This window comes from Bufo bufo, chromosome 1 (genome assembly GCF_905171765.1).
Source record: "Bufo bufo chromosome 1, aBufBuf1.1, whole genome shotgun sequence".
NCBI lineage: Eukaryota > Metazoa > Chordata > Amphibia > Anura > Bufonidae > Bufo > Bufo bufo.
In genome coordinates, this window is record NC_053389.1 from 82,782,855 (window position 1) to 82,807,861 (window position 25,007).

The following is a 25,007-nucleotide window of genomic DNA, read 5'->3' on the forward strand; positions in this document are numbered from 1 at the left end:
ATCCCTGAGTTAAAGGGAACCTGTCACCATGAAAATGCTGCATAATCTGCGGGCAGCCAAAGCCGGAGAAGCTGAGCAGACTGATATGTGGTTTTCTTTGAAAGGATTCAGTAAAACGTACAATTTAATCATTTAAACCTTTGCTCTTTTTATGCTTAGGAGTCATGTGGGCGGTCCTACTCTGTGATTGACAGCCTTCTCTATATGCTTAGTCATGCAGAGTTAGCTGTCAGTCACTTATAAGACCGCCCACATGGCTCCTTGACATTAAAATGGCAGATATAAATTAATAATTTGCAGGTTTTACTGAATATTTAAAAAAAAAAAAAAAAAAAAAAAAAAATATATATATATATATATATACACTCACCTAAAGAATTATTAGGAACACCATACTAATACGGTGTTGGACCCCCTTTTGCCTTCAGAACTGCCTTAATTCTACGTGGCATTGATTCCACAAGGTGCTGATAGCATTCTTTAGAAATGTTGGCCCATATTGATAGGATAGCATCTTGCAGTTGATGGAGATTTGAGGGATGCACATCCAGGGCACGAAGCTCCCGTTCCACCACATCCCAAAGATGCTCTATTGGGTTGAGATCTGGTGACTGTGGGGGCCATTTTAGTACAGTGAACTCATTGTCATGTTCAAGAAACCAATTTCAAATGATTAGAGCTTTGTGACATGGTGCATTATCCTGCTGGAAGTAGCCATCAGCGGATGGGTACATGGTGGTCATGAAGGGATGGACATGGTCAGAAACAATGCTCAGGTAGCCCGTGGCATTTAAACGATGCCCAATTGGCACTAAGGGGCCTAAAGTGTGCCCAGAAAACATCCCCCACACCATTACACCACCACTACCAGCCTGCACAGTGGTAACAAGGCATGATGGATACATGTTCTCATTCTGTTTACGCCAAATTCGGACTCTACCATTTGAATGTCTCAACAGAAATCGAGACTCATCAGACCAGGCAACATTTTTCCAGTCTTCAACAGTCCAATTTTGGTGAGCTCGTGCAAATTGTAGCCTCTTTTTCCTATTTGTAGTGGAGATGAGTGGTACCCGGTGGGGTCTTCTGCTGTTGTAGCCCATCTGCCTCAAGGTTGTGCGTGTTGTGGCTTCACAAATGCTTTGCTGCATACCTCTGTTGTAACGAGTGGTTATTTCAGTCAACGTTGCTCTTCTATCAGTTTGAATCAGTCGGCCCATTCTCCTCTGACCTCTAGCATCCACAAGGCATTTTTGCCCACAGGACTGACGCATACTGGATGTTTTTCCCTTTTCACACCATTCTTTGTAAACCCTAGAAATGGTTGTGCGTGAAAATCCCAGTAACTGAGCAGATTGTGAAATACTCAGACAGGCCCGTCTGGCACCAACAACCATGCCACGCTCAAAATTGCTTAAATCACCTTTCTTTCCCATTCTGACATTCAGTTTGGAGTTCAGGAGATTGTCTTGACCAGGACCACCCCCCTAAATGCATTGAAGCAACTGCCATGTGATTGGTTGACTAGATAATTGCATTAATGAGAAATAGAACAGGTGTTCCTAATAATTCTTTAGGTGAGTGTATATATATATATATATATATATCAGTCTGCTCAGCTCCTCCTGCTCTATACCCTGCTGCCTGTAGATTATCATGGTGACATGTTCCTTTTACAGCCTATACACATGAAAGGAATTTCTGCAGTATTTGCTGATTCCAGGACTACCCAACTATCTCATGTATATAGGGGATTCCTGACTCTCCCTGGACAGATGATGTTGGGTGAATAACGGGTCAGGCATGTTGACGTTCGACATGACCAATCCTTCATTCTCACATCCTCAGTCCCCGACTGCTTACAGCACCCAAGGTGCCTGACTGTGCAGGCGCAACCCAGGTACATTGTGGGTTGAAACCGGGCTAGGATAACATGCCCAGTGTACAGTATGTGAACCTGGACGTGCATACAACCAAATAAGACCAGGGAGTCCAGCGCTCGCCTGCAGGGATGGACTGGGAATTTAACGTGGCCCTGGAAAAAAAAGCTAAAAGTGCATCACAAAATTTATCCCCAGGAACTGCCATGTTCTGTCCTCCTTCCCCAATTATCACCAACAAGATATGGAGCAGTGGGCTTAGGAGGTGAGATGTGGGCCACAGCAATGAGCCAGCCCTACCTGCAGCATACTGGATAGACTTCCACTAGTAATGTTCCCTATAGCCAAGTCACCATCACTAGTGTAGGCCACAGGCCTCTTCCAGCCTGTGGCCTGAGAAGCCTGTGACCTTGTGCCATTTGTATATTGCCTGATATAGTGGCTTATGAAGGTGAACAGCAGGTAGCTATGGGTTCCAATTCCCAAATACAGCATTTAATATTAAATCTTGAAGATGGCGATACAGTTGTACTCAGTAGGACACCTGTGGCCACTGGCCAGGTACATAATTACCTGAAGCTCTCTGCATCAACACTGAGAGCATCAGATCATTGTGTCCCCAGCCAGCCGCAGTGGGAAGGGCTCAGGTGGCCCCTGAGCATTCGGCCACTGGGAAATTTTCCAGTAGGGTGTATGGCCAGTCCGTCCCTGCTCGCCTGGTGGGGTAATGTTAATCATGATAAGGCAATACTTGTAATGCACATCACAGGGGGAAAGATGAGATTAAAAAAACTCAGATAACCCCTTTAACAGGTGTCATGGCTGCTACCTTGATGTCTCCACACATGGGTACATTTTCAAAGTTTTTTTGTAATTTCTTCACCCTTTACTTATCTGTCTACTTTATGTGTTTCTGCATAAAAACAATGTCCTTATATTCTGTTTCCTTCATTATTTATTCTTGTTTCCCTCATTGCGTTTTGATTGCTTTATTCCCAGAAAGATATTGATATATTTTGCTTCTCATCAGTTTTATTCTTCCAGACAACTTAATTTCATGCATAATTTTATTGTCTCATTGTTCAATATCTGAAGCCGAAAAATGGAGGAATGACGCATCAACACAGAGGAATGTGTTTTGTGGAAGTTAAATGCAATTACATGGATACATCACAAACAACAACTGAAATGTACGTGTGTGTTACACAAGTTTTACTGTCACGTGAAACCACCGCGTTCAGGTTTTGCTGCAATTTAAAGGGGTATTCCAGGGATAGCAAGTTATTCCCTATCCACTGGATAGGGGTAAAGTGTTAGATCCTACTGCTGGGACTCCTGCTGATCGCAAGAACAGGGACCCCATACCCCATGAGTTCATGTAAAATTAATGGAGTATTAGGTTCAGCATGTGCACTGCCGGCCCTGCTGCTCCATGCCTCTCTATGGGAGCTCCAGAGATAGCAGAGTACAACACTCCCATAGAGATTAATAGGGCGGCAGTGTGCATACTCAACCTACCACTCTGTTCATTCTGGGGGCCCTATAGGCTATAGGGTACCCTTTCTTGTGATCAGTTGGGGCTCCAGTGGTAGAATCCCCACTAATCTAATAGTTATCCCCTATACTGTGGATTGGGGATAAAGTGCTACAAGCGGAATACCCCTCTAAACATTTCCGTGGTACTCAGTCATTATGTCTAAGTCAGAGGTCAGCTTTTATTTCTTAAATGGGATATCCCATGAATAACATAAAAAATGAAAATCAAAAACAATCTATTTCATGACAATACCTTTCTAACAAAGCTAGAACAAGCCCTGCACCTCACATGGATCCAGAGATCTCCCCATTCACTGCTGCAATTGTTCTGACTTTAATAAGATGTCCCTAATGCCCTAATAAAAGTTTTTCTAATATACTTTATTAATTAATTTTGTATTTTTATTAGACTTTTCCCTGCCCCATTAAATGTCTCTGAAAGCTGAGCTCTGATTGGTTGCTGTGGGCAGCTAAGAGTTTTGCTGTTACCACCTAAATGTGTTGTAAAGTGGTCAGGTCTTAAAGGGAACCTGTCCACATGGAAATGCAGTGTAATCTGCAGGTAGCGTGTTATAGAGCAGGAGGAGCTGAACAGATGTATATATATGACCTCTGCCCTTTCTATGCTTCTGAGTCATAGGGGCGGTCCTATTCAGTGATTGACAGCTAACCCAGCACGACTAAGCCTAGCAAGTTAGCTGTCCATCAGTGATTAGGGCGGCCCACATGGCTCCTAAGCATAGAAAAAGCAGGAATTGAATAAATTCTTATAATTAGGCTTATTATCCTGCAATGTTGATCCAGAGGAAGGCAAACACCACATGAGGTGAAAGCCAGTGTTCCTCAACTCAGGAAAAAAAAACTTCCAATTTCCAAAACTGGTGATCAGAATAACTGTCGATGATCAATGAGCATTCCCTAGAAATCTAGTAACTATAACGTAATATTCTGACACAAAGATCCCATTGGTTATGAGAACGATGGTCTCCAAGTCCCATGTGTGAACTGCTTCTCCATTCCCTTGTGTTGGAAAGTACTTGGCTATGTCCATCATTCCCATAGAATTGAATAGAGAGGTGGTCACTCATATACAGTACCTCTTTATTCACACTGCATTCAGATCCCCATCAATTAGACATTTTTTTTACCTGTAGATCGGTTATAAATTTTGGCAGTGGTAAGCCCCTTAATTCCAGTATAATACCAGTTTGGTGGCCAATACATTTCTCTGTACAGTATGTTGCTGTGGTCTCACCTATTAATGGAGCTCCGGTTGCAGGTAATGTATCAGATACAATGATGAGGAACACAGAGTAGCCCAAAAGAAGAGTGATCTTGAAAGATATCCTCTCTCCACTCTCTGGTGGAATATAGAAGCCAATAATATCCATGATCATGAGGAGAATGCTGGGGAGAATCAGATTCACAATGTAGAAGAGAGGTCTTCTCCTGATACCAACCTTTGGTAAACAAATGTAGGAAAGATAACATGCAAGCAGACAGATATAATGTGATTTATACAATATGAAAATGATCTAGGTTCTACTATTACAGAGGCTGACAATGACTTTGTATTCAAACTTCCAATGATCTGAATTATCAAGAAGAAGAACGAACAGTGGACACTTACGTAGAATGTAATTTGACCAAACTTTAGGCTATTGTCGGTGGTTTCTTCGTAACAGGGCACCACGCTTACTATATCCCATTCTCCCTCATTCTCAGAAGATTCTTTGACTAATTGCATGTCCTTTGGTGTTCTCCAAAAAGAAATGTTTATTTCCTGAGCTGAAAAATATAGTTAAAGAGGTATGAACCATCTCAGATTCAGATCATGTAGCATGATTTGGATTTATGGGAAGATTCACCTGTTGTGGTGACCTGTTATTAGAGGGATTCTTTCAACAGTATTGACCATGCTAAACATCTGACAGCACTAGGTAGGGATTGGAAAGAGCAGTACAAACATTTTATGGGCCTTTTAAAACCAGTAGTGGTGTGAATATAAACTTTTATTCTGACAGATTCTGCTCCTGTAATTGTCTGGGAGACAGAGCTTCACTGGGAAGTGCACTCTGCATTGAGCTACTTCACTACCTTACCCCTTGGCTCTGAGTGACAGCTGTAGAATCCAACCAGGAGAGCAGAACATCTGTCATACAAAGTACAGAGCACTTACATTAAGTGCACTTACAGTGAAGCTCCACCTCCAGTGCACGTGCAGGGACAGAATCTGGCAGAATAATACTTCATATTCATACTACTCCTGTTAATAAAAGCTCCAATAAAGGTTTGTCCTGCTCTCCCAGCCCCTATCTATAGCTTTCAACAGTTAAGTATAGTCAAAACTGCTGACAGACTCTCTCTGATACATTTGGATGAACATATTTTGTAAGAAAATTCTGATAATCTTACTTGAATGAAGCCAGCTTCTGAACGAGAGGGAACAGTTCAGGATATCAAAGGGGAAATAGTAGATGTCAAGACTGCAGGAAGTCATTATGTGTATGGGGTTGTTCTTGAAAACTCTGCCATTGTTCTTCACAAAGGCGTACGGTGCGTCTGTAGACTCTCTAGCGCCCACTCTGGAGACAGAGAACAATGATCAGTCACTTGTCAATGTGTGCTGAATATTTCTATAGTATAGACAATGGGACTCAGATTGTACGGACTCCTCATGTTCATGTCCATTTTAGAAAACCATTTTGTTTTATTAATCAAAAACAGTCCCAAACATCATGATAGCTCTGTCTTCTTATATGTATCTACTTATCTCCTGCAGAGACATAAAATTAGAAGTGTATTCATGCGGGTGTGTCCATTTTGCAGATTGCAAACTGTGGATCTGCAAAATACCGGCCATGTGCACCATGCATCGTGGTGCGAACCCATTTACTTCAATGAGTCCGCAATCCGCAAGATGAGGCCAAAGATAGGACATGTCCTATGTTTTGCGGCACAGGGTGCACATGGCTGTTGCCCATGTTTTGTGGATCCGTGGTTTGTGGTCTGCAAAATGGACACATGAATACACCCTAAAAGATAAAATTCTGTCTGCCTTCAGCCATCGGCATACATTAAGGTGAACCCGTCAGTCGCTTTAGTCCCCCCATAGTGATTAAGGATGGGAAGAATGATTACAAGCCCATTCTAAATCTTACACACATCTTCTAGTTCCTGGATATGTACATCAGTGGAGCCAGTGCAAGTACACCCAGTTTTACTGAGCATGCCCGGGAACCAGAGGACAATACCACATATGCGGAATTTAGAATGGACTTGTGATGATGTGTCCTCAGGACCTCGAGAACATTGGTCAAGCCATAATGGCTATGTTTAAAGAGTGCACCATGTCCACGACTCCGAGATTTACATACATCGTATGATGCACTGTTCCAGGTTCTTCTTTTGGGTAATGCAGTAATGAGCAATTTATATAGGTAGAAGGTTAGAGAGGTAATCAGTGACCATATAAAAGCAATGGTGGCACTTCAGGTGAAATATAGATGCAATAATCAGCCGCTGCTCTGTCCATTTCGGGGGACTGCATGTGGTATGGGGCCCCCATTCCTGTGATCGATGGGGGTCCCAGTGGTAGAATCCCCCACTGATTTCATAGTTATACACAGGATAGGGGGTAACTTTGTATAACTGGAATGCCTATAGGCTCATGGTCATCAGATAAGATGCCTATAACCAGATACAGAGCATATATGAAGGAATCATAGATCAGAAGGTAGAGTTTTTCCTTAGACTGCGACCCCCAATAACCATGCACTAATCCCTATGTATGTATCTCAGCTTTTGGAGATGGCACTGTACTCATATATTTAGTCTTCAGCTCATTTTTATTTACCATTTACAATTTTGGTTCTTTTCCCCCTTATCTGTGTGTGGAAGCCAAAGACACTGATTATTTATTGCCTTAGACTTACATTTCTTCAATCATAATATCTGGAAGCCATACTGAATGTGTGGGAAGGTAGATGTGAGTGATGTTGTCAAACTGGATCGGATCCCACTTAAGAAAATCATCCACCCATGACTGTATAAGATAAGATACAAACAAGATGCTGACATCACTGCAATTCAGTTTATTAGCTACTTGATATTTATACTACAGGGTGGGCCATTTATATGGATACACCTTAATAAAATGGGAATGGTTGGTGATATTAACTTCCTGTTTGTGGCACATTAGTATATGTAAGGGGGGAAACATTTCAAGATGGGTGGTGACCATGGCGGCCATTTTGAAGTCGGCCATTTTGAATCCAACTTTTGTTTTTTCAATAGGAAGAGGGTCATGTGACACATCAAACTTATTGGGAATTTCACACGAAAAACAATGGTGTGCTTGGTTTTCACGTAACTTTATTCTTTCATGAGTTTTTTTACAAGTTTCTCTTTGTTTACAGCCATTGACAAGTCGCCGAGGTTAACACGTGAGGAGCGGATAGAAATTGTGTTGATGTCTGGTGAACGCAGTAACCGGGTCATTGCAGCAGATTTCAATGCAAGACACCCTACGAGACCACCCATCTCCCATGCTACAGTTAGCAAACTGCTTGATAAGTTTCGTGAAACTGGTTCAGTGTTGGATTTGCCAAAATGTGGACGCATGAAATCTGTCTCTAATGAAGAAACATCAGTGGCTGTCCTAGCTTCATTCAGCAAGAGCCCACAGCGTAGCACTCGCCGCATGTCACTGGAGAGTGGCATTAGTCGAACATCCCTTCGGCGGATATTAGCTACTCACAAATGGCACCCTTACAAACTCCAGCTACTGCAGCATCTCAACGAGGATGACCCAGATCGGCGCACTGAATTTGCAGAATGGGCAAAACAAAAATTGGAACAGGACCCTCAGTTTATGCAGAAGATTTTGTTCAGTGATGAGGCAAACTTTTATGTGAATGGTGAAGTTAACAAACAAAACCACCGCTATTGGTCTGACACTAACCCACATTGGATAGATCCCTCCAAGACTGTTGGAACAAAAAAATTGATGGTATGGTGTGGTATATGGGGTACAAAGATAGTGGGGCTATTCTTCATCAATGGAAACCTCAAGGCCACTGGATATGCGAAATTGCTACATGAAGATGTGTTTCCCTCTTTATGCACTGAAGCTGGCACGTTCCCTGAGTTTTTCCAGCAAGATGGTGCACCACCACATTATGGGTGTCAGGTCCGAGCATTCCTAGATGAACAGTTTCCTGGAAAGTGGATTGGTCATCGTGGGCCAGTTGAATGGCCCCCAAGGTCTCCTGATCTGACCCCCTTAGACTTTTATCTTTGGGGTCATCTGAAGGCAATTGTCTATGCTGTGAAGATACGAGATGTGCAGCACCTGAAACTACGGATACTGGAAGCCTGTGCTAGCATTTCTCCTGCGGTGTTGCTATCAGTGTGTGAAGAGTGGGAGAAGAGGGTTGCATTGACAATCCAACACAATGGGCAGCACATTGAACACATTTTATAAGTGGTCAGAAACTTGTAAATAACTCATGAAAGAATAAAGTTACAACCAAGCACACCATTGTTTTTCTTGTGAAATTCCCAATAAGTTTGATGTGTCACATGACCCTCTTCCTATTGAAAAAACAAAAGTTGGATTCAAAATGGCCAACTTCAAAATGGCCGCCATGGTCACCACCCATTTTGAAAAGTTTCCCCCCTCACATATACTAATGTGCCACAAACAGGAAGTTAATATCACCAACCATTCCCATTTTATTAAGGTGTATCCATATAAATGGCCCACCTGTATTATTATTATAATGCTGTAAGAGGGGGTTCCTTCTACACAATATCTGGAACATTACCTGGTTGTACCAGATATAGCTCTTCACAATTTGGTTTTTCTCATCCTGTTAACATAGGAAGAGAAGAAAAGACATTTATACAAATATTAACACAGCAAAGAGACACAAAGTATTCAATGTCCTAGCAAAATACTATCTGTGCTGTGTATCCGCTCATTTTATTTCCACTCTGAAAGCTATGAAGTAGCATTCCTATCTGGGTAATTTACAGCATATGGATAGGATAGGATATAAATATCAGATAAGTGAGGGTTCCATGTATGGAACCTGCTCATGTCTCTGAAGAGAAGGGGGAGCAAGTGCAGCGAGCCCCCGAGGAGCTGATGCAGAGGATGGGAGTGGTATCGGCCCTGATGTGATGACGTGTCATGGTGTACTTCCTCAGGCTGTTGCTCCCTGTGTTTCGGTGCAGTGAAAAGGTAGTTTGAAGAATCAGATCAGAAGTAAACTCTCTTTATATAGTGCAAAATATAAATTGTGGCACATCCAGCAGTATTAAGTACAAAGTGCAGTTTCTCGCACCAGATGAGGAGTTGTGGTGGCTGGTTGTGTGGCAATTTTAATAGCACTTGCAGGCACTTTTGGATATAGGTGTCGACTGTGATACTGGCTTGAAGTTGGTCTGGCCTGGAGGTGGTTTGGGTGATGGGTGTCTGAGCTGTAGATCCTTACTTGCAGCAGTGTCTATAAAGCTAGAATTTTCCTGATCATTCTACTGTTTTGTCACACTGATGCTTTCTGGAAGCAGTGTACTTGATACTGAAAATCTGTCTGGAGTGTTGGTATTACGGGAGAATTGGATATAGTTCCTAGGAGTAGGAACTGGCATGTGCTTCCTCTCCCTTCACCAGCCCACTTCCACCAAGAGTGGAGGAATGGAATATAACACATAATATGACATTAGGACAAAATATAACAAACAATTGCAGAAACCCTTTGTGGGGTATTGCACAAGACAGCCACTCTCCATTCATTGCTTTGGGACTTCCAAAAATAGCTCAGCTCCACGGTTATTTTCTGAACTCCCATAGTGGTAAATGGAGCCAGATGGGACAACCCTTTTAACCCCTTAGGGACTTAGGACGTACCGGTACGCCATGTTTGCCGAGTCCTTAAGGACCCAGGACGTACCGGTACGTCCTAACTTTAAAACGGCATTGCGGTGCGGCGAGGGTTAATCGCAACAGGATGTCCACTGAAATCATTCAGCGGGCATCCTGTCACAACCCCGGGGGGGGGTCATGTGACCCCCCCGCATCGGCGATCGCCGCAAACCGCAGGTCAATTCAGACCTGCGGTTTGCGGTTTTACCTTATCCGGCGGGCGGCGGTGCCATCGGATCCCCATGCGGCTGTAGGGGGGACCCGATGGCATGGAAGGCAGCGCAATGCCTTCCTGAGGCATCGCCGCTGCCTTCCTGTGACGTGCCTGTGAGATCCACCCCCCTAGACCTCACAGGCTAGAAGCTGTATGAGTAATACACACTGTATTACTCATACAGCCAATGCATTCCAATACAGAAGTGAAAAAAAAGTTGAAAAAATAAAGTTTTCCCCCCCAAAAATTAAAAGTTTCAAGTAAACATAAACAAAAACGTCATTTTCCCCAAATAAAGTAAAAAAAAGAAAGGTAAAAAATAGGGGGGGGGGGGAGTATACATATTAGGTATCGCCGTGTCCGTATCGACTGGCTCTATAAACATATCACATGACCTAACCCCTCAGATAAACACCGTAAAAAATAAAAAATAAAAACTGTGGTAAATAAACAATTTTTTGTCACCTTACATCACAAAAAGTACAACAGCAAGCGATCAAAAAGGCGTTTGCCCACCAAAATAGGACCAATCTAACCGTCACCTCATCCTGCAAAAAATGAGCCCCTACCTGAGACAATCGCCTAAAAATTAAAAAAACTATGGCTCAGAATATGGAGACACTAAAACATAATTTTCTTGTTTTAAAAAAGTTGTTATTGTGTAAAACTTACATAAATAAAAAAAAGTATACATATTAGGTATCGCCACATCCGTATCGACCGGCTATATAAAAATATCACATGACCTAACCCCTGAGATGAACACTGTAAAAAATAAAAAATAAAAACTGTGCTAAATAAACCATTTTTTGTCACCTTACATCACAAAAAGTGTAATAGCAAGCGATCAAAAAGTCATATGCACCCCAAAATAGTGCCAATCAAACCATAATCTCATCCCGCAAAAAATGAGACCTTACCTAAGATAATCGCCCAAAAACTGAAAAAACTATGGCTCTCAGAATATGGAGACACTAAAACATGATTTTTTTTTGTTTCAAAAATGATATTATTGTGTAAAACTTACATAAATAAACAAAAAGTATACATATTAGGTATCGCAGCGTCCGTAATAACTTGCTCTATAAATATATCACATGATCTAACCCCTCAGGTGAATACCGTAAAAAAATAGAAATATAAACGGTGTAAAAAAAGGCATTTTTTGTCACCTTACATCACAAAAAGTGTAATAGCAAGCGATCAATAAGTCACACGCACCCCAAAATAGTGCTAATAAGACCGTCATCTCATCCTGCAAAAATCATACCCTACCCAAGGTAATCACCCAAAAACTGAAAAAATTATGGCTCTCAGACTATGGAAACACTAAAACATGATTTTTTTAGCTTCAAAAATGAAATCATTCTGTGAAACTTACATAAATAAAAAAAAGTATACATATTAGGTATCGCAGCGTCCGTGACAACCTGGTCTATAAAAATATCACATGATCTAACCTGTCAGATGAATGTTGTAAATAACAAAAAATAAAAACAGTGCCAAAATAGCTATTTATTGTTACCTTGCCTCACAAAAAGTGTAATATAGAGCAACCAAAAATCATATGTACCCTAAACTAGTACCAGCAATACTGCCACCCTATCCTGTAGTTTCTAAAATTGGGTCACTTTTTGGGAGTTTCTACTCTAGGGGTGCATAAGGGGGGCTTCAAATGGGACATGGTGTCAAAAAAAACTGTCCAGCAAAACCTGCCTTCCAAAAAACGTATGGCATTCCTTTCCTTCTGCGCCCTGCCGTGTGCCCGTACAGCGGTTTACGACCACATATGGGGTGTTTCTGTAAACTAAAGAATCATGGCCATAAATATTGAGTTTGGTTTGGCTGTTAACCCTTGCTTTGTAACTGGAAAAAAATTATTAAAATGGAAAATCTGCCCAAAAAGTGAAATTTTGAAATTGTATCTCTATTTTCCAAAAATTCTTGTGGAACACCTAAAGGGTTAACAAAGTTTGTAAAATCAGTTTTGAATACCTTGAGGGGTGTAGTTTATAGAATGGGGTCATTTTTGGGTGGTTTCTATTATGTAAGACTCGCAAAGTGACTTCAGACCTGACCTGGTCCCTAAAAATTGGGTTTTTGATATTTTCTGAAAAATTTCAAGATTTGCTTCTAAACTTCTAAGCCTTGTAACATTCCCAAAAAATAAAATATCATTCCCAAAATGATCCAAACATGAAGAAGACATATGGGGAATGTAAAGTTATAACTATTTTTGGAGGTATTACTATGTATTATAGAAGTAGAGAAATTGAAACTTGGAAATCTGCAATTTTTTACAAATTTTGGGTAAATTTGGTATTTTTTTATAAATAAAAATTTATTTTTTTGACTTCATTTTACCAGTGTCATGAAGTACAATATGTGACGAAAAAACAGTCTCAGAATGGCCTGGATAAGTCAAAGCGTTTTAAAGTTATCAGCACTTAAAGTGACACTAATCATATTTGAAAAAAATGGCCAAGTCCTTAAGGTGAAATAGGGCTGAGTCCTTAAGGGGTTATAGGGCATCTGTCAGCAGATTTCTACCTATGAAACTGACTGACTTGTTCCATGTGCTCTTGGCAGCTGAAAGCATCTGTGTTGGTCCCATGTTCGTATGTGCCCACTTTGCTGACAAAAATTATGTTTTAATATATGCAAATGAGCCTCTAGGAACAACAGGGGCATTGCCGTTACACCTAGAGGCTCTGCTCTCTCTGCAACTGCCGCTCCATCTGCACTTTAATTGACAGGACCAGGCAGGCGTGATTATGTTTTCCCTGGCTGGCCTTGTCAATCAATGTGCAGAGGGCACGATAGTTGCAGAGAGAGCAGAGCCTCTAGGTGTAACAGCAACACTCCCGTTGCTCCTAGAGGCTCATTTGCATATAATAATAGGCTCATTTTCATATATTCCATTTTTCTCAGCAATGCAGACACATATGAACGTGGGACCAACACAGATGTCTTCAGCTGCCAAATGCATATGTAACAGGTACAGAACTGCTGACAGATGCCCTTTAAGGTTTTCCAAAACAGAATGCTGTAATCAGCCAAGTTTTTGTTTTCTGCATTGATGTGTGTTCAGACTTGACTGTGGTGACTTTGACGTTGAGGCTGTCAGTTCAGAGGAATGTCAGCTATCCAGAGGGTATACATAGGTGGGTCTCACTCTGATGAAGACTGATCTCAGAGCAGCGTAAAGTTGGCTGCAATATTGTCATGAAACAAACCTAACAGAGATTTTTTGGTGCGGTTATAATATTTCTTGCTGCTTTATCTCCCATAGAAAAACCATAAAGTCATCTTAAAGCGTCTCATCTTACATGTGCACTGCTCTCCATTCACTTCTATGAGAAATCAGGAAACACATGAGTTGCATACTCCCCCACAGCTTTCTCCCTATTAATAGCATAAATGTGGGTTAATAGAAAGGACTGGCTGGTACATATCATTGACAGGACTCCTAGGTCACACAGCGCTTGGCTCGCCCCGCACCAACTAAACCATGATGTAGTGAAAATTTCACTATACTGACAAGTAACACCCCCCACCCCTGAAATCACACTGCCTGTCACTACTTTATGATGATCTCAAAAAGCACAGAAAAAGTGCTCATGCACACATGCGTGTGTGCCCGTGCTGCATAGGCAATGCACGGGCACCGCCTGTGTGCACGCCGTTTGCAGATGCGGACCCACTGACTTGGGTCCGTGATCCGCAATAGATGGTCTGCACCACAAAAAATAGGACACGTTCAGTTTTTTTTGCGGTGCAGAGGCACAAACCAAAATCCCACAGAAACACTTTGTAGTGCTTCCGTGGGCTTCCCTTCCATTCCTCCTCCCCAATCAAGTCATACAGCCGTGTACATGAGCCCTAAACCTGGTATTGTTTTCTCTTTCATAGATTTAGTTCCTTGTATTCACAGGGTTTTTTAAACCAGTTCTGGACTGCCCTGTCGTATAAAGTCTACCGGCAGTAAGTTTAAAGTGGTAAAGGCTAAGGGCGGTATTTAACTCAGTAAGCACTTTTATGAATGTCATTACAGAGTTTGCCACTGCATGGAGATTATAGCTGCAATAACCGAGGAGGGGGGGGGGGGGGCGCGTGGGGGTCTGTTTCCAGTGACATCTGGGCTCCCCATAGAGATGGCAGAGATGGTATACACATGGATCAATAAGCGCTGTGTACACAGATCATGTAGTGTCCATGCAGTTTCCTGCTCCTGTCCCAGCGATCACTGGGTGCTGGGTATAAATGGGGGCACAAGATTAAAGAGAACCTGTCAGGTTGAACACAGTGTCTGAGCTGCAGGCAGCAGGTTATGGAGCAGGAGGAGCCAAGCAAATTTATATATAATTTTATGTAAAAAACTAATAAAAGTGGCCAAACTAGAGACCGAGAGATTAATTGCCAAAGAGAGTAAAACTAACTCTAAAATGTTCTTCAATTATATAAATGGTAAAAATTATAAATCTGAAGGCCCTTTACAGAGTGATGACGGGGGAGTTGCAGAGAGCCATGAGGAGAAAGCAAAGCTATTAAATATTTTTTTCTCCACTGTATTCACTGAAGAAAATAAACTGTCAGATAAAATGCAGAATGTAAAAGTAAATTCCCCATTAAAAGTGCCCTGTCTGACCCAGGAAGAAGTACAGCGGTGTCTTAAAAAGATTAAAATAGCCAGGACCAGATGGCACACACCCCGTATCCTAAGAGAATTATGTAATGTCATAGCCAGACCCTTATTTCTGATATTTATGGACTCTATACTGACAAAGAGTGTTTCACAGGACTGGCGCATAACAAATGTGGTGCCAATATTCAAATAGGGTCCAAAAATAGAGCCCAGAAACGAATCGGTCATGTCAAACTAATTTAATCATTTTCTATGAGGAGGTAAGTTTTAGATTTGACAGCGGCGAATCAATGGATGTCGTACAGTATATCTGGACTTCTCCAAAGCATTTGACACTGTACCACATAAAAGGTTAGTATATAAAATGAGAATGCTCGGACTGGGAGAAAATGTCTGTATGTGGGTAAGTAACTGGCTCAATGATAGAAAACAGAGGGTGGTTATTAATGGTACACACTCAGATTGGGTCACTGTCACTAGTGGAGTACCTCAGGGGTCAGTATTGGGCCCTATTCTCTTCAATATATTTATTAATGATCTTGTAGAAGGCTTGCACAGTAAAATATTTTTTTTCGCAGATGACACTAAACTGTGTAAAGTAATTAACACTGAAGAGGAAAGTATACTACTACAGAGGGACCTGGATAGATTGCAGGCTTGGGCAGAGAAGTGGCAGATGAGGTTTAACACTGACAAATGTAAGGTTATGCACATGGGAAGGAATAATGCAAGTCACCCGTACATAATAAATGGTAAAACACTGGGTAACACTGACATGGAAAAGGATCTAGGAATTTTAGTAAACAGCAAACTGAGCTGCAAAAACCAGTGTCAGGCAGCTGCTGCCAAGGCCAATAAGATAATGGGTTGCATCAAAAGGGGCATAGAAACATAGAATGTGTCGTCAGATAAGAACCATTTGGCCCATCTAGTCTGCCCAATATACTGAGTACTATGGATAGCCCCTGGCCCTATCTTATATGAAGGATGGCCTTATGCCTATCCCATGCACGCTTAAACTCCTTCACTGTATTTGCAGCTACCACTTCTGCAGGAAGGCTATTCCATGCTTCCACTACTCTCTCAGTAAAGTAATACTTCCTGATATTACTTTTAAACCTTTGCCCCTCTAATTTAAAACTATGTCCTCTTGTAGCAGTTTTTCTTCTTTTAAATATTCTCTCCTCTTTTACCTTGTTGATTCCCTTTATGTATTTAAAAGTTTCTATCATATCCCCTCTGTCTAAACTTTCTTCCAAGCTATACATGTTGAAGGGCTTCTGTCACCCCACTAAAGTAATTTTTTTTTTTCTGGGCTAGTTAAATTACTTATACTGCGATAAATGAAAATATAATGGTCTTACTTACTTTGGTTCAGCAGTTTCTTCTAAAAACGAACTTTTATAATATGTAAATTAGGTCTCTACCAGCAAGTAGGGCGGCTACTTGCTGGTAGCAGCTGCAGAAAACCGCCCCCTCGTCGTGTTGATTGACAGGGCCAGCCGGGATCTCCTCCTCCGGCCGGCCCTGTCAGCATTTCAAAAATTGCGCGCCTGTGTTCATTCGGCGCAGGCGCTCTGAGATAAGGAGGCTCGCCTCCTCAGAACTCCCTCAGTGCGCCTGCGCCGATGACATCACCGAAATAGAAGACGTCATCGGCGCAGGCGCACTGAGTTTAGTAGGGTGACAGAAGCCCTTCAAGGTCCTTTAATCTTTCCTGGTAAGTTTTGTCCTGCAATCCATGTACCAGTTTAGTAGCTCTTCTCTGAACTCTCTCCAAAGTATCAATATCCTTCTGGAGATATGGTCTCCAGTACTGAGCACAATACTCCAAATGAGGTCTCACTAGTGCTCTGTAGAGCGGCATGAGCACCTCCCTCTTTCTACTGGTAATGCCTCTCCCAAAAAGACGACTGAGGGAAGATTTAATTACTATGTATAAATATATCAGGGGTCAGTACAGAGATCTCTCCCTTACTGAAGGCTAATAGCAATTCATCCATAACTTCTAGTAGAAATAATAAAGGAATGGCACAACATAGAGTCATAGGAATAGATGTGCAGGAATTGTTATTGCATGGGGAATGCAGGAAGCTATTAAAACAGACCTGTCAGGAGCGGTGGAAGGTCCTCTTTAATAGCTGCACGGCACCTTCAACACCACGCGGACATTAAGAATTCAGACCTATACAGTGCGGTCTTCATTAGTTAAACATGAGATAGCGGTGCCCTAATTGGCCACATGGTTCTCGACCACAGCCACGCTCTGAGCAGCTCACGACAGCTCTGTGTGGTCGTACCCTTAGGCTAGGCGCAGTGATAGGCAAACTGCGGCTCTCCAGCTGTTGCAAAACTACAACTCCCACCATGCCCTGCTGTAGGCTGAAAGCTGTAGGCAGTCTTTGCATGCTGGGAGTTGTAATTCTGCAACAGCTGGAGAGCCGCATTTTGCCTGTCACTGGCTAGGGCAACACAGAGTCCACGGGTTGCAGTGTGGCAGTGCAGCCATAGAAATTAATGGGGTCGTAGAGCAGGTTTGCTGCATCTGTGACCCAGAACAGCAAAAAAATCCACCAGGGTCCAATCTTTTTGCAATTCTGGGGTCGGAGTTGCAGCAAACCTGAGAGACACACTGTGACTCCATTCATTTCTATGGACTCCCTGCCACACTGTGATACTCCATAGTGCACACCCAAGATGTCCATGTAACCCCCAGCCTTACATTTGTTAGGACGACATAGAAATAACTATTTTGTAGAGGGTGGTTTTGTTTGGTCTCGGCAGTGCATTAAGTAGAGGTTTATCAGGAGGCAGTTGTCAGACCACCAGGGGGTACTTCATTTCTGTTTCTATTCTGAATAATAAGAGCCAAATATTAAAGAGGGTCAATCCTCTCAGAAAAAAACATTTTGATCACCAGGGTTGTTTCCAAAGCTTAGGAAGGAGCTAGAGATGAGTGGTCTGCCATTTGTTCAGATCAGAAGTTAAAAAAGATAACGGAGGAGGTGTGTGTATGTACACCGGCAGCCATTTGCCGCCAAAAAGTTAAAGGTTTTTGGAACATTTTATAAAACAAAAAAACATACAAATCCTACGGTGCAGTTTACTTTTAAAGAGAATGTTTGTTACCACCTAGAACCATGCATTTATCCATAGCTATATATGTCACTGGCATGCTAATGCTGACTCCCATTAAAAAACTTAGGCAGGGTACTGGCTGACCTGAAAAAGACCAGTCCTGTATGGAGTCTGGAAGTACACCATGGAGACTTATTGGCAATGCCCCATAGGAAAACAATATGCAACGTTGGATCCCCTGAGAAAAGAGAGCCATCTTTCTAGCACCACCTTGTGGAAGTGGCACCCTTCTAGTAAGTCTCCATACAGGGGTGGTCTCTTTAAGGACAGCCAGCACCCTGCATCCAAGGTATCAGACTCAGCCATCCAGAATCTACTTGATACAGATGAGGGGTATGCACCCTGAAACAGCTGTCTACGGATAGATATTTAACTATTTTCTCTTGTCATATCCAAGAGCTTGTTTTTTCATTTCTAATGATATCCAAAGGCTTGTTAAAAAAATAATAATCTGATTTTGACTTGTAGGTCTTCACTTCCACAAGGTGGTGCTAGCAAGATGGTTATCTTTCCTTAGGAGATACATCTTTGCACATTAAGGAGCTTGAAATTAGTTGTCTACATGCAGGAGCCCAGAAAAGGGTCACTGCAAAGGGTTAATTAACGTAATGTTATATTGCTAGGTTAAATGTGGTGTTTTATTATATTTGTGTACCTAATAGCATCTTATGAACAATTAAAAGTTAACACCTTGGCTCATCCTTTTAAGTTGCCAGAAGATGAACCTGGGTCCATGTCCTTGTTAGTCAGAGAGATAGAGAAAGAGAGAGACCAGTTCTGCCGGAGGAACAGTGAAGACCTACATGAACAAGGTCCTCAGAGCTAGGTCTGAGCTCACAGAACCTTTATCTCTGAAACATGTACAACCAAGGAAGCTACTTTACCATTAAAGTGCTCGTGAGAGAGGGGAATGAGAAGGTCCAGAATCTACAAGGCCGTGCACTGGAGTCAGTCAGCAAGGTAGTGTGCACGTTTATGGCTGAGAGACTTTGTTGCTGTGAGAGGGAATATTAGCAATGCACCCTTCCATGCATTGAGATGGTTTGTCCAATTGTCCATCTTTTATCTGCATCCCCTCAGCTTGGGAACTGCAGAAGCAGTTAACAAGAACCTCATTGTCCTCTATAGTTCTGCAGAGAGACTTTAGAGAGACAGAGAGAAGGAGTACTGCAACCTCCAACATTGCTGATATCTATACCATATGTTGCTAATATCAAGGAATGATACTGTGATCTACTTGGAACTGTGCCTTGTTACTACAACTCCTATTCTCCACTTTAATAAAGAGAGACTTATTTACACCTACTACCCTGGTTATTGACTCCACCATTCGCTGGCCAGTCCGGCTACTCTCCTGCTTTGCACCGAGAACAATACCTAACACCAACAGTCCCCCAACCACCAGGGGAGCCCAAATACCAGGGAGTGCCCTGATGGAAGAAAGGGCGTGCCTTCCGGTCACTGCATGGTCCTAGGGACTGCCAGTATGAGGATCGCGATTGTGATTTGCGAGTACAACTACTGCCAGAGCCATTGCCGCTCCCATCCTCCATCTGCTCCTCCTGGGCCTCTGGATACAGTCCTCAGAGATCTCAGAGTGTCATATACAACTTTTCAGGGCAATTGGAGCATTTTTTATTTTTGTCAAATTTATCCAGACCCAAATCCAATCATCTGTCTGATTTTCAAGAATTTCAAGATATTCGCTCCTCACTTGTAGTAGCATTTGCCACCATGGTACCACCGGGTGTTAGAGCACAGACACCAAGTGTAACATTGTATTCTGTATATTTTCTCATATTTTTTGCTTTAAACAAAATGAAGACTGCAACAGCACCTGCATCCAACAGATGCAGTGAAGCAATATAATAGGGTAGGTGCACAGGTGTATGTATCCCTTTACGGATAGCTCTATTTAGCCAGAATATTTGCCTATTTCAGTAGGTACAGTGGAAACTGCAGAGCCTGACAGTCTGAACCTAGAGATGCATTTTTTTTCCAGCTAATGATTCAAGCTGCCAAATGTTTTCTGTATTAAAATTCATAGAGTCTAATTTTCTTTTCCTATTGAGACGACTGGTACGAAGCATAATTTGCAAAACAAATGGTTGTTTTCTAGGTTTTAGATACACTTGTGTACAGCAGTTTTATCAAGTCGTTTATCAAGAAGTTAACATATCCTGACTCTGAAGACTGAGCACGGCTTCTCTTTAGATCTCATGCACGCGACCGTGGTGTGTTTTGCGGTCCGCAAATCACGGATCCGCAAAACACAGATGGCGTCCGTGCGCGTTCCGCAATTTGCGGAACGGCACGGACAGCCTTCAATATAAATGCCTATTCTTGTCCTCAAAGCGCGGACAAGAATAGGACATGTTTTTTTAGCGGGGCCACGGAACGGAGCAACGGATGCGGACAGCATACGGAGTGCTGTCCGTATCTTTTGAGGCCCCATTGCAGTGAATGGGTCCGCATCCGAGCCACCAAAATGGCGACTCGGATGCGGACCAAAACAACGGCCATGTGCATGAGGCCTTACACGGGGGTTTCTCTATGTAGGTTATATACGGTTTTGCATATGATGAAATGTACTTATTGAAACATTGGGGGTTTTCATCCCTAGGGTTCTTTGACAATAAGCTCATAACAAAGTGTCCTCCTTCTGGGACTTCTACCAACCTGCTGGGAAACCTGATCATTATCTGGATAATGCAGAACAGCACACATCCTCTGGTGTTAGAGGCGATCTTTGTAACTGCTCTTAAAGGGGTTGGTTACCCAACCTCAGGAAAGGTCATCAAGATCTGATCAACGGGGGTCCAACTCCCAGCACCCGCTGATCAGGTGAGTGCTGCAGCTGCGTTCATTGATCACATGGTCTAGTTGCAGGTCAGCCCCATTCAAAGTGAAAGGGCCTGAGTTGCAATACCAAGCACAGCCACTATACAATGTATGGCGCCATGCCTGGTAGGCTGTGAGGAGGCCGCATCACAGTCACCTGTTCGATGTGAGGGGTGCTGGGTAGAGGTGAGCGAAGTTTTGAAAATTTTGATTCGGCTGATTCACCAAAGTTCACCAAAGTTTCGCAACCAATAACAGTAAATTTACGTCGGTGGCCGATCATTTAAAATGGTGTCCGCTGGCGCAGAAGCCTGGTTTGAATACACCGTTGCCTGTACATCGAGCTTTGGCACAGAATCCTTTTGGTTCTGTGTCCCTCATGACCCGGCGCTGAATTTATCACACCCGGGTCACTAGCATTGGATCTAATCGCGTAACCCCATCACAAGGCCAGGACCTTAGACAGTGGCGTCGCCAAGGGGGGGCCAAGGCCGCCCCTACATCACGCTGTGACCCCCCCATGTGCCCCCCAACTAAAATACCCCCCCAACTGAGCGGCCGCAGCCGGGCACAGGGAGATGAGCGCTTCCATTGCGCTCATCTCAATAGTCATCTGCTTGTGCTAGTGCGGCGGGGCAGGGGAGGGAGAGGCGTGTCTCTTCCCCTTCCTCTGATAGGCTGCAGGCACTAGGCCGGCAGCCTATCAGAGGCCGGCATAGGCAGCGCGATGACGTCATAGTGCCGCCTGAGCCATACAGTGCGGGACACAGGTCGGAAGAGGCCTGCATCGCATCGCTGACATGCAGGAAAGTATAAGTGTTTTTTTTTTACATGTACAATAGTTTTACAGGCACATTAGGGGGGCTCTTGTTACTGGCACATTGGGGGGCTCTAAGCTCTTGTTTTTGGGCTGGCACATGATGGGGGGGCTCTTACTGGCACATGGGGGGCTCTTGTTACTCGCACATGGGGGGGCTCTTGTTACTGGCACATGATGGGGGTCTCTTATTACTGGCACATAATGGGGGGCTTAATACTGGCACATGATGGGGGGTTCTTATTACTGGCACATGATGGGGGGGTTCTTAGTAATGGCACACAGGGGGGGCTCTTGTTACTGGCACCTGATGGGGGGCTTATTACTGGCACATGATGGGGGGGCTTGTTACTAGCACATGATGGGGGGCTTATTACTGGCACATGATGGGTGGGCTTATTACTGGCACATGATGGGGGGCTTATTACTGGCACATGATGGGGAAGCTTATTACTGGCACATGATGGGGGAATCTTATTACTCGCACATGATGGGGGGGCTTATTACTGGCACATGATGGGGGCACTTATTACTAGCACATGATGGGGGGCTTATTACTGGCACATGATGGGTGGGCTTATTACTGGCACATGATGGGGGGCTTATTACTGGCACATGATGGGGGGCTTATTACTGGCACATGATGGGGGGGCTTATTACTGGCACATGATGGAGGGGCTTATTACTGGCACATGATCGGGCTCTTATTACTGGCACATGATGGGGGGGCTCTTATTACTGCCACATTGGGGGGCTCTTATTACTGGCACGTGATGGGGGGGTCTTATTACTGGCACATGATGGGGGGCTCTTATTACTGGCACATGATGGGGGGCTCTTATTACTGGCACATGGGGAGGCTCTTGTTCCTGGCACATGATGGGGGCTCTTGTTACTGGCACATGAGGGGGGGCTCCTATTACTGGCACATGATGGGGGTCTCTTATTACTGGCACATAATGGGGGGGCTTAATACTGGCACATGATGGGGGGTTCTTATTACTGGCACATGATGGGGGGTTCTTATTACTGGCACATGATGGGGGGTTCTTATTAATGGCACATAGGGGGGGCTCTTGTTATTGGCACATGATTTGGGGCCCTTGTTACTGGCACATGATGGGGGGAATCTTATTACTGGCACATGATGGGGGGCTTATTACTGGCACATGATGGGGGGCTTATTACTAGCACATGATGGGAGCTTATTACTGGCACATGATGGGTGGGATTATTACTGGGAGATGATGGGGGGCTTATTACTGGCACATGATGGGGGACTGGTACATGACAATAACTCATGGAAATTTAAAAAAAAATGCAACTTACCACTCCAAGAATTGCATATATGGCTACTTCTATAAATACAGTGGTGGTTTTTCTCCAGTTCTGCACGGGTCTTACCCCTTTGTGGTAGCCATCCATAAGGAAGTCTGAGAGCTCCACCAATGCTGACTTATTGGATTTCAGGTCATATGACTCTGGTTCAAGGATGAAAAAAAATATTAACATTTATATACTGTAATATTATATATATCTACTGTATGTGTGTGTGTCAACCAATGACTAACAGGTGCTGCTCCCGCTTTCTCCGTTCCAACAAGTTATTACCTAGTATTTTATCCCTAACTCTTCAAAAAGAGCTTCTGCAGCAGCTGAGGATACTGTGTTTCTGAAAATACGTCACTATATCTACTGAACACACATATAAGTCATGCCCCCCTCTTTCTATACATCCATATACAATATGTGCGTATACAAATACACACAGCATATAACTATATAAAAAGAGGTAATGATATGCAGCATATATCAATACACGGGTATTACAACTCATTATAGTGGGAAGAAAAACCTAATAAGTAAAAGTGCCCTAATGGCTCTATAAGAAATAGAAGAAGAAGCGGGAGGAGAAGTTACATAGTTAATACGGTTGAAAAAAGACAAACGTCCATCAAGTTCAACCAAGGGATAGGTGGGGACACGAATCCCAGAAGAAAGTGAGACTCATATTTCTACACGTTTTTATAAGCATTAATGTAATTTGCTTTTAAGAATTCATCTAAACCCTTTTTAAATTGTCCACTGTTCCTGCTGTGACCACGTCCTGAGGAAGTCTATTCCACAGATTCACAGTTCTTACAGTAAAGAAGCTTTGACGCTTCTGGAGGCTGAACTTTTTCTTCTCCAGTCGGAGGCAGTGCCCCCTTGTCTTTTGAGGGCATTTTACATGGAACAGTTTTTCACCGTATGTTTTGTATGGTCCATTTATATATTTATAAAGGTTAATCGTGTCCCCCCTTAGACGTCTCTTCTTGAGACTAAATAAATTCAATTCTTTTAATCTTTCCTTATAACTAAGACCCTCCATGCCTCCTAACATAAAAAAATAAAAGTAATAAAAATAGATTTAACCACCATTTAAAATCTCACTGTATATACTCCAAAATGATGCCAAAAGCTGATCTGTAAAGCCCTGGTGCACTCACCTGTATATGGGAAGAGCACAAGCAGGATAAGCACAGTCACCATAGTGGCCGTTACCTCCAGAGAAGAATCCAGACTTATAGTTCATCCCCAGCGCCTGATGAAGTCAGTATTTACACAAGGCTGCTTAGTTTCATTTTAAGCCGCACTCTCCTCCCTGTCACTTGCACGTCATCCTACAGTGGTGCTTGCTGCAGGTATCCTTTATGTTCTCCTAATATACACAGTCCACCCATGGAACGGCTCCTCCTTTATAAGCAGAGGACCGAGCCCTCCCTCTGTGTAGTACTGTAGTTACAGCCACGTCATGGCGATCATACTACAGAGTTATGTGTTTCGTCAGTTTAGTGGTCTGTTCACGTTACCACTTGAAGCCTTTTTTTTTTTTTGCTGGAGGAGGGGTGTGGAGGTCTGAAAGACAACATTGTAAGGCCTCATGCACACGGCCGTATATATTTTGAGGTCCGCCAAAAATACAGATGACGTCTGTGTGCATTCCATATTTTGCAGAACGGAAC

The 25,007-nt window shown here is 43.0% G+C and overlaps 1 protein-coding gene across 1 annotated transcript in view; it reads right to left on the minus strand.

Moving 5' to 3' along the window:
* Positions 1-24,534, minus strand: part of LOC120989751 (5-hydroxytryptamine receptor 3A-like) — a 51,093-nt gene extending 26,559 nt beyond the window's left edge. The window contains exons 1-7 of the mRNA XM_040418085.1: positions 24,492-24,534; positions 23,332-23,483; positions 9,245-9,289; positions 7,352-7,461; positions 5,832-6,001; positions 5,047-5,204; positions 4,672-4,876 (exon numbers count right to left, since the gene is read on the minus strand). Coding sequence (XP_040274019.1) covers positions 4,672-4,876; positions 5,047-5,204; positions 5,832-6,001; positions 7,352-7,461; positions 9,245-9,289; positions 23,332-23,483; positions 24,492-24,534 — 883 coding nt within the window. The remainder of the gene's footprint in view (positions 1-4,671; positions 4,877-5,046; positions 5,205-5,831; positions 6,002-7,351; positions 7,462-9,244; positions 9,290-23,331; positions 23,484-24,491) is intronic.
* Positions 24,535-25,007: the final 473 nt, after the last annotated feature.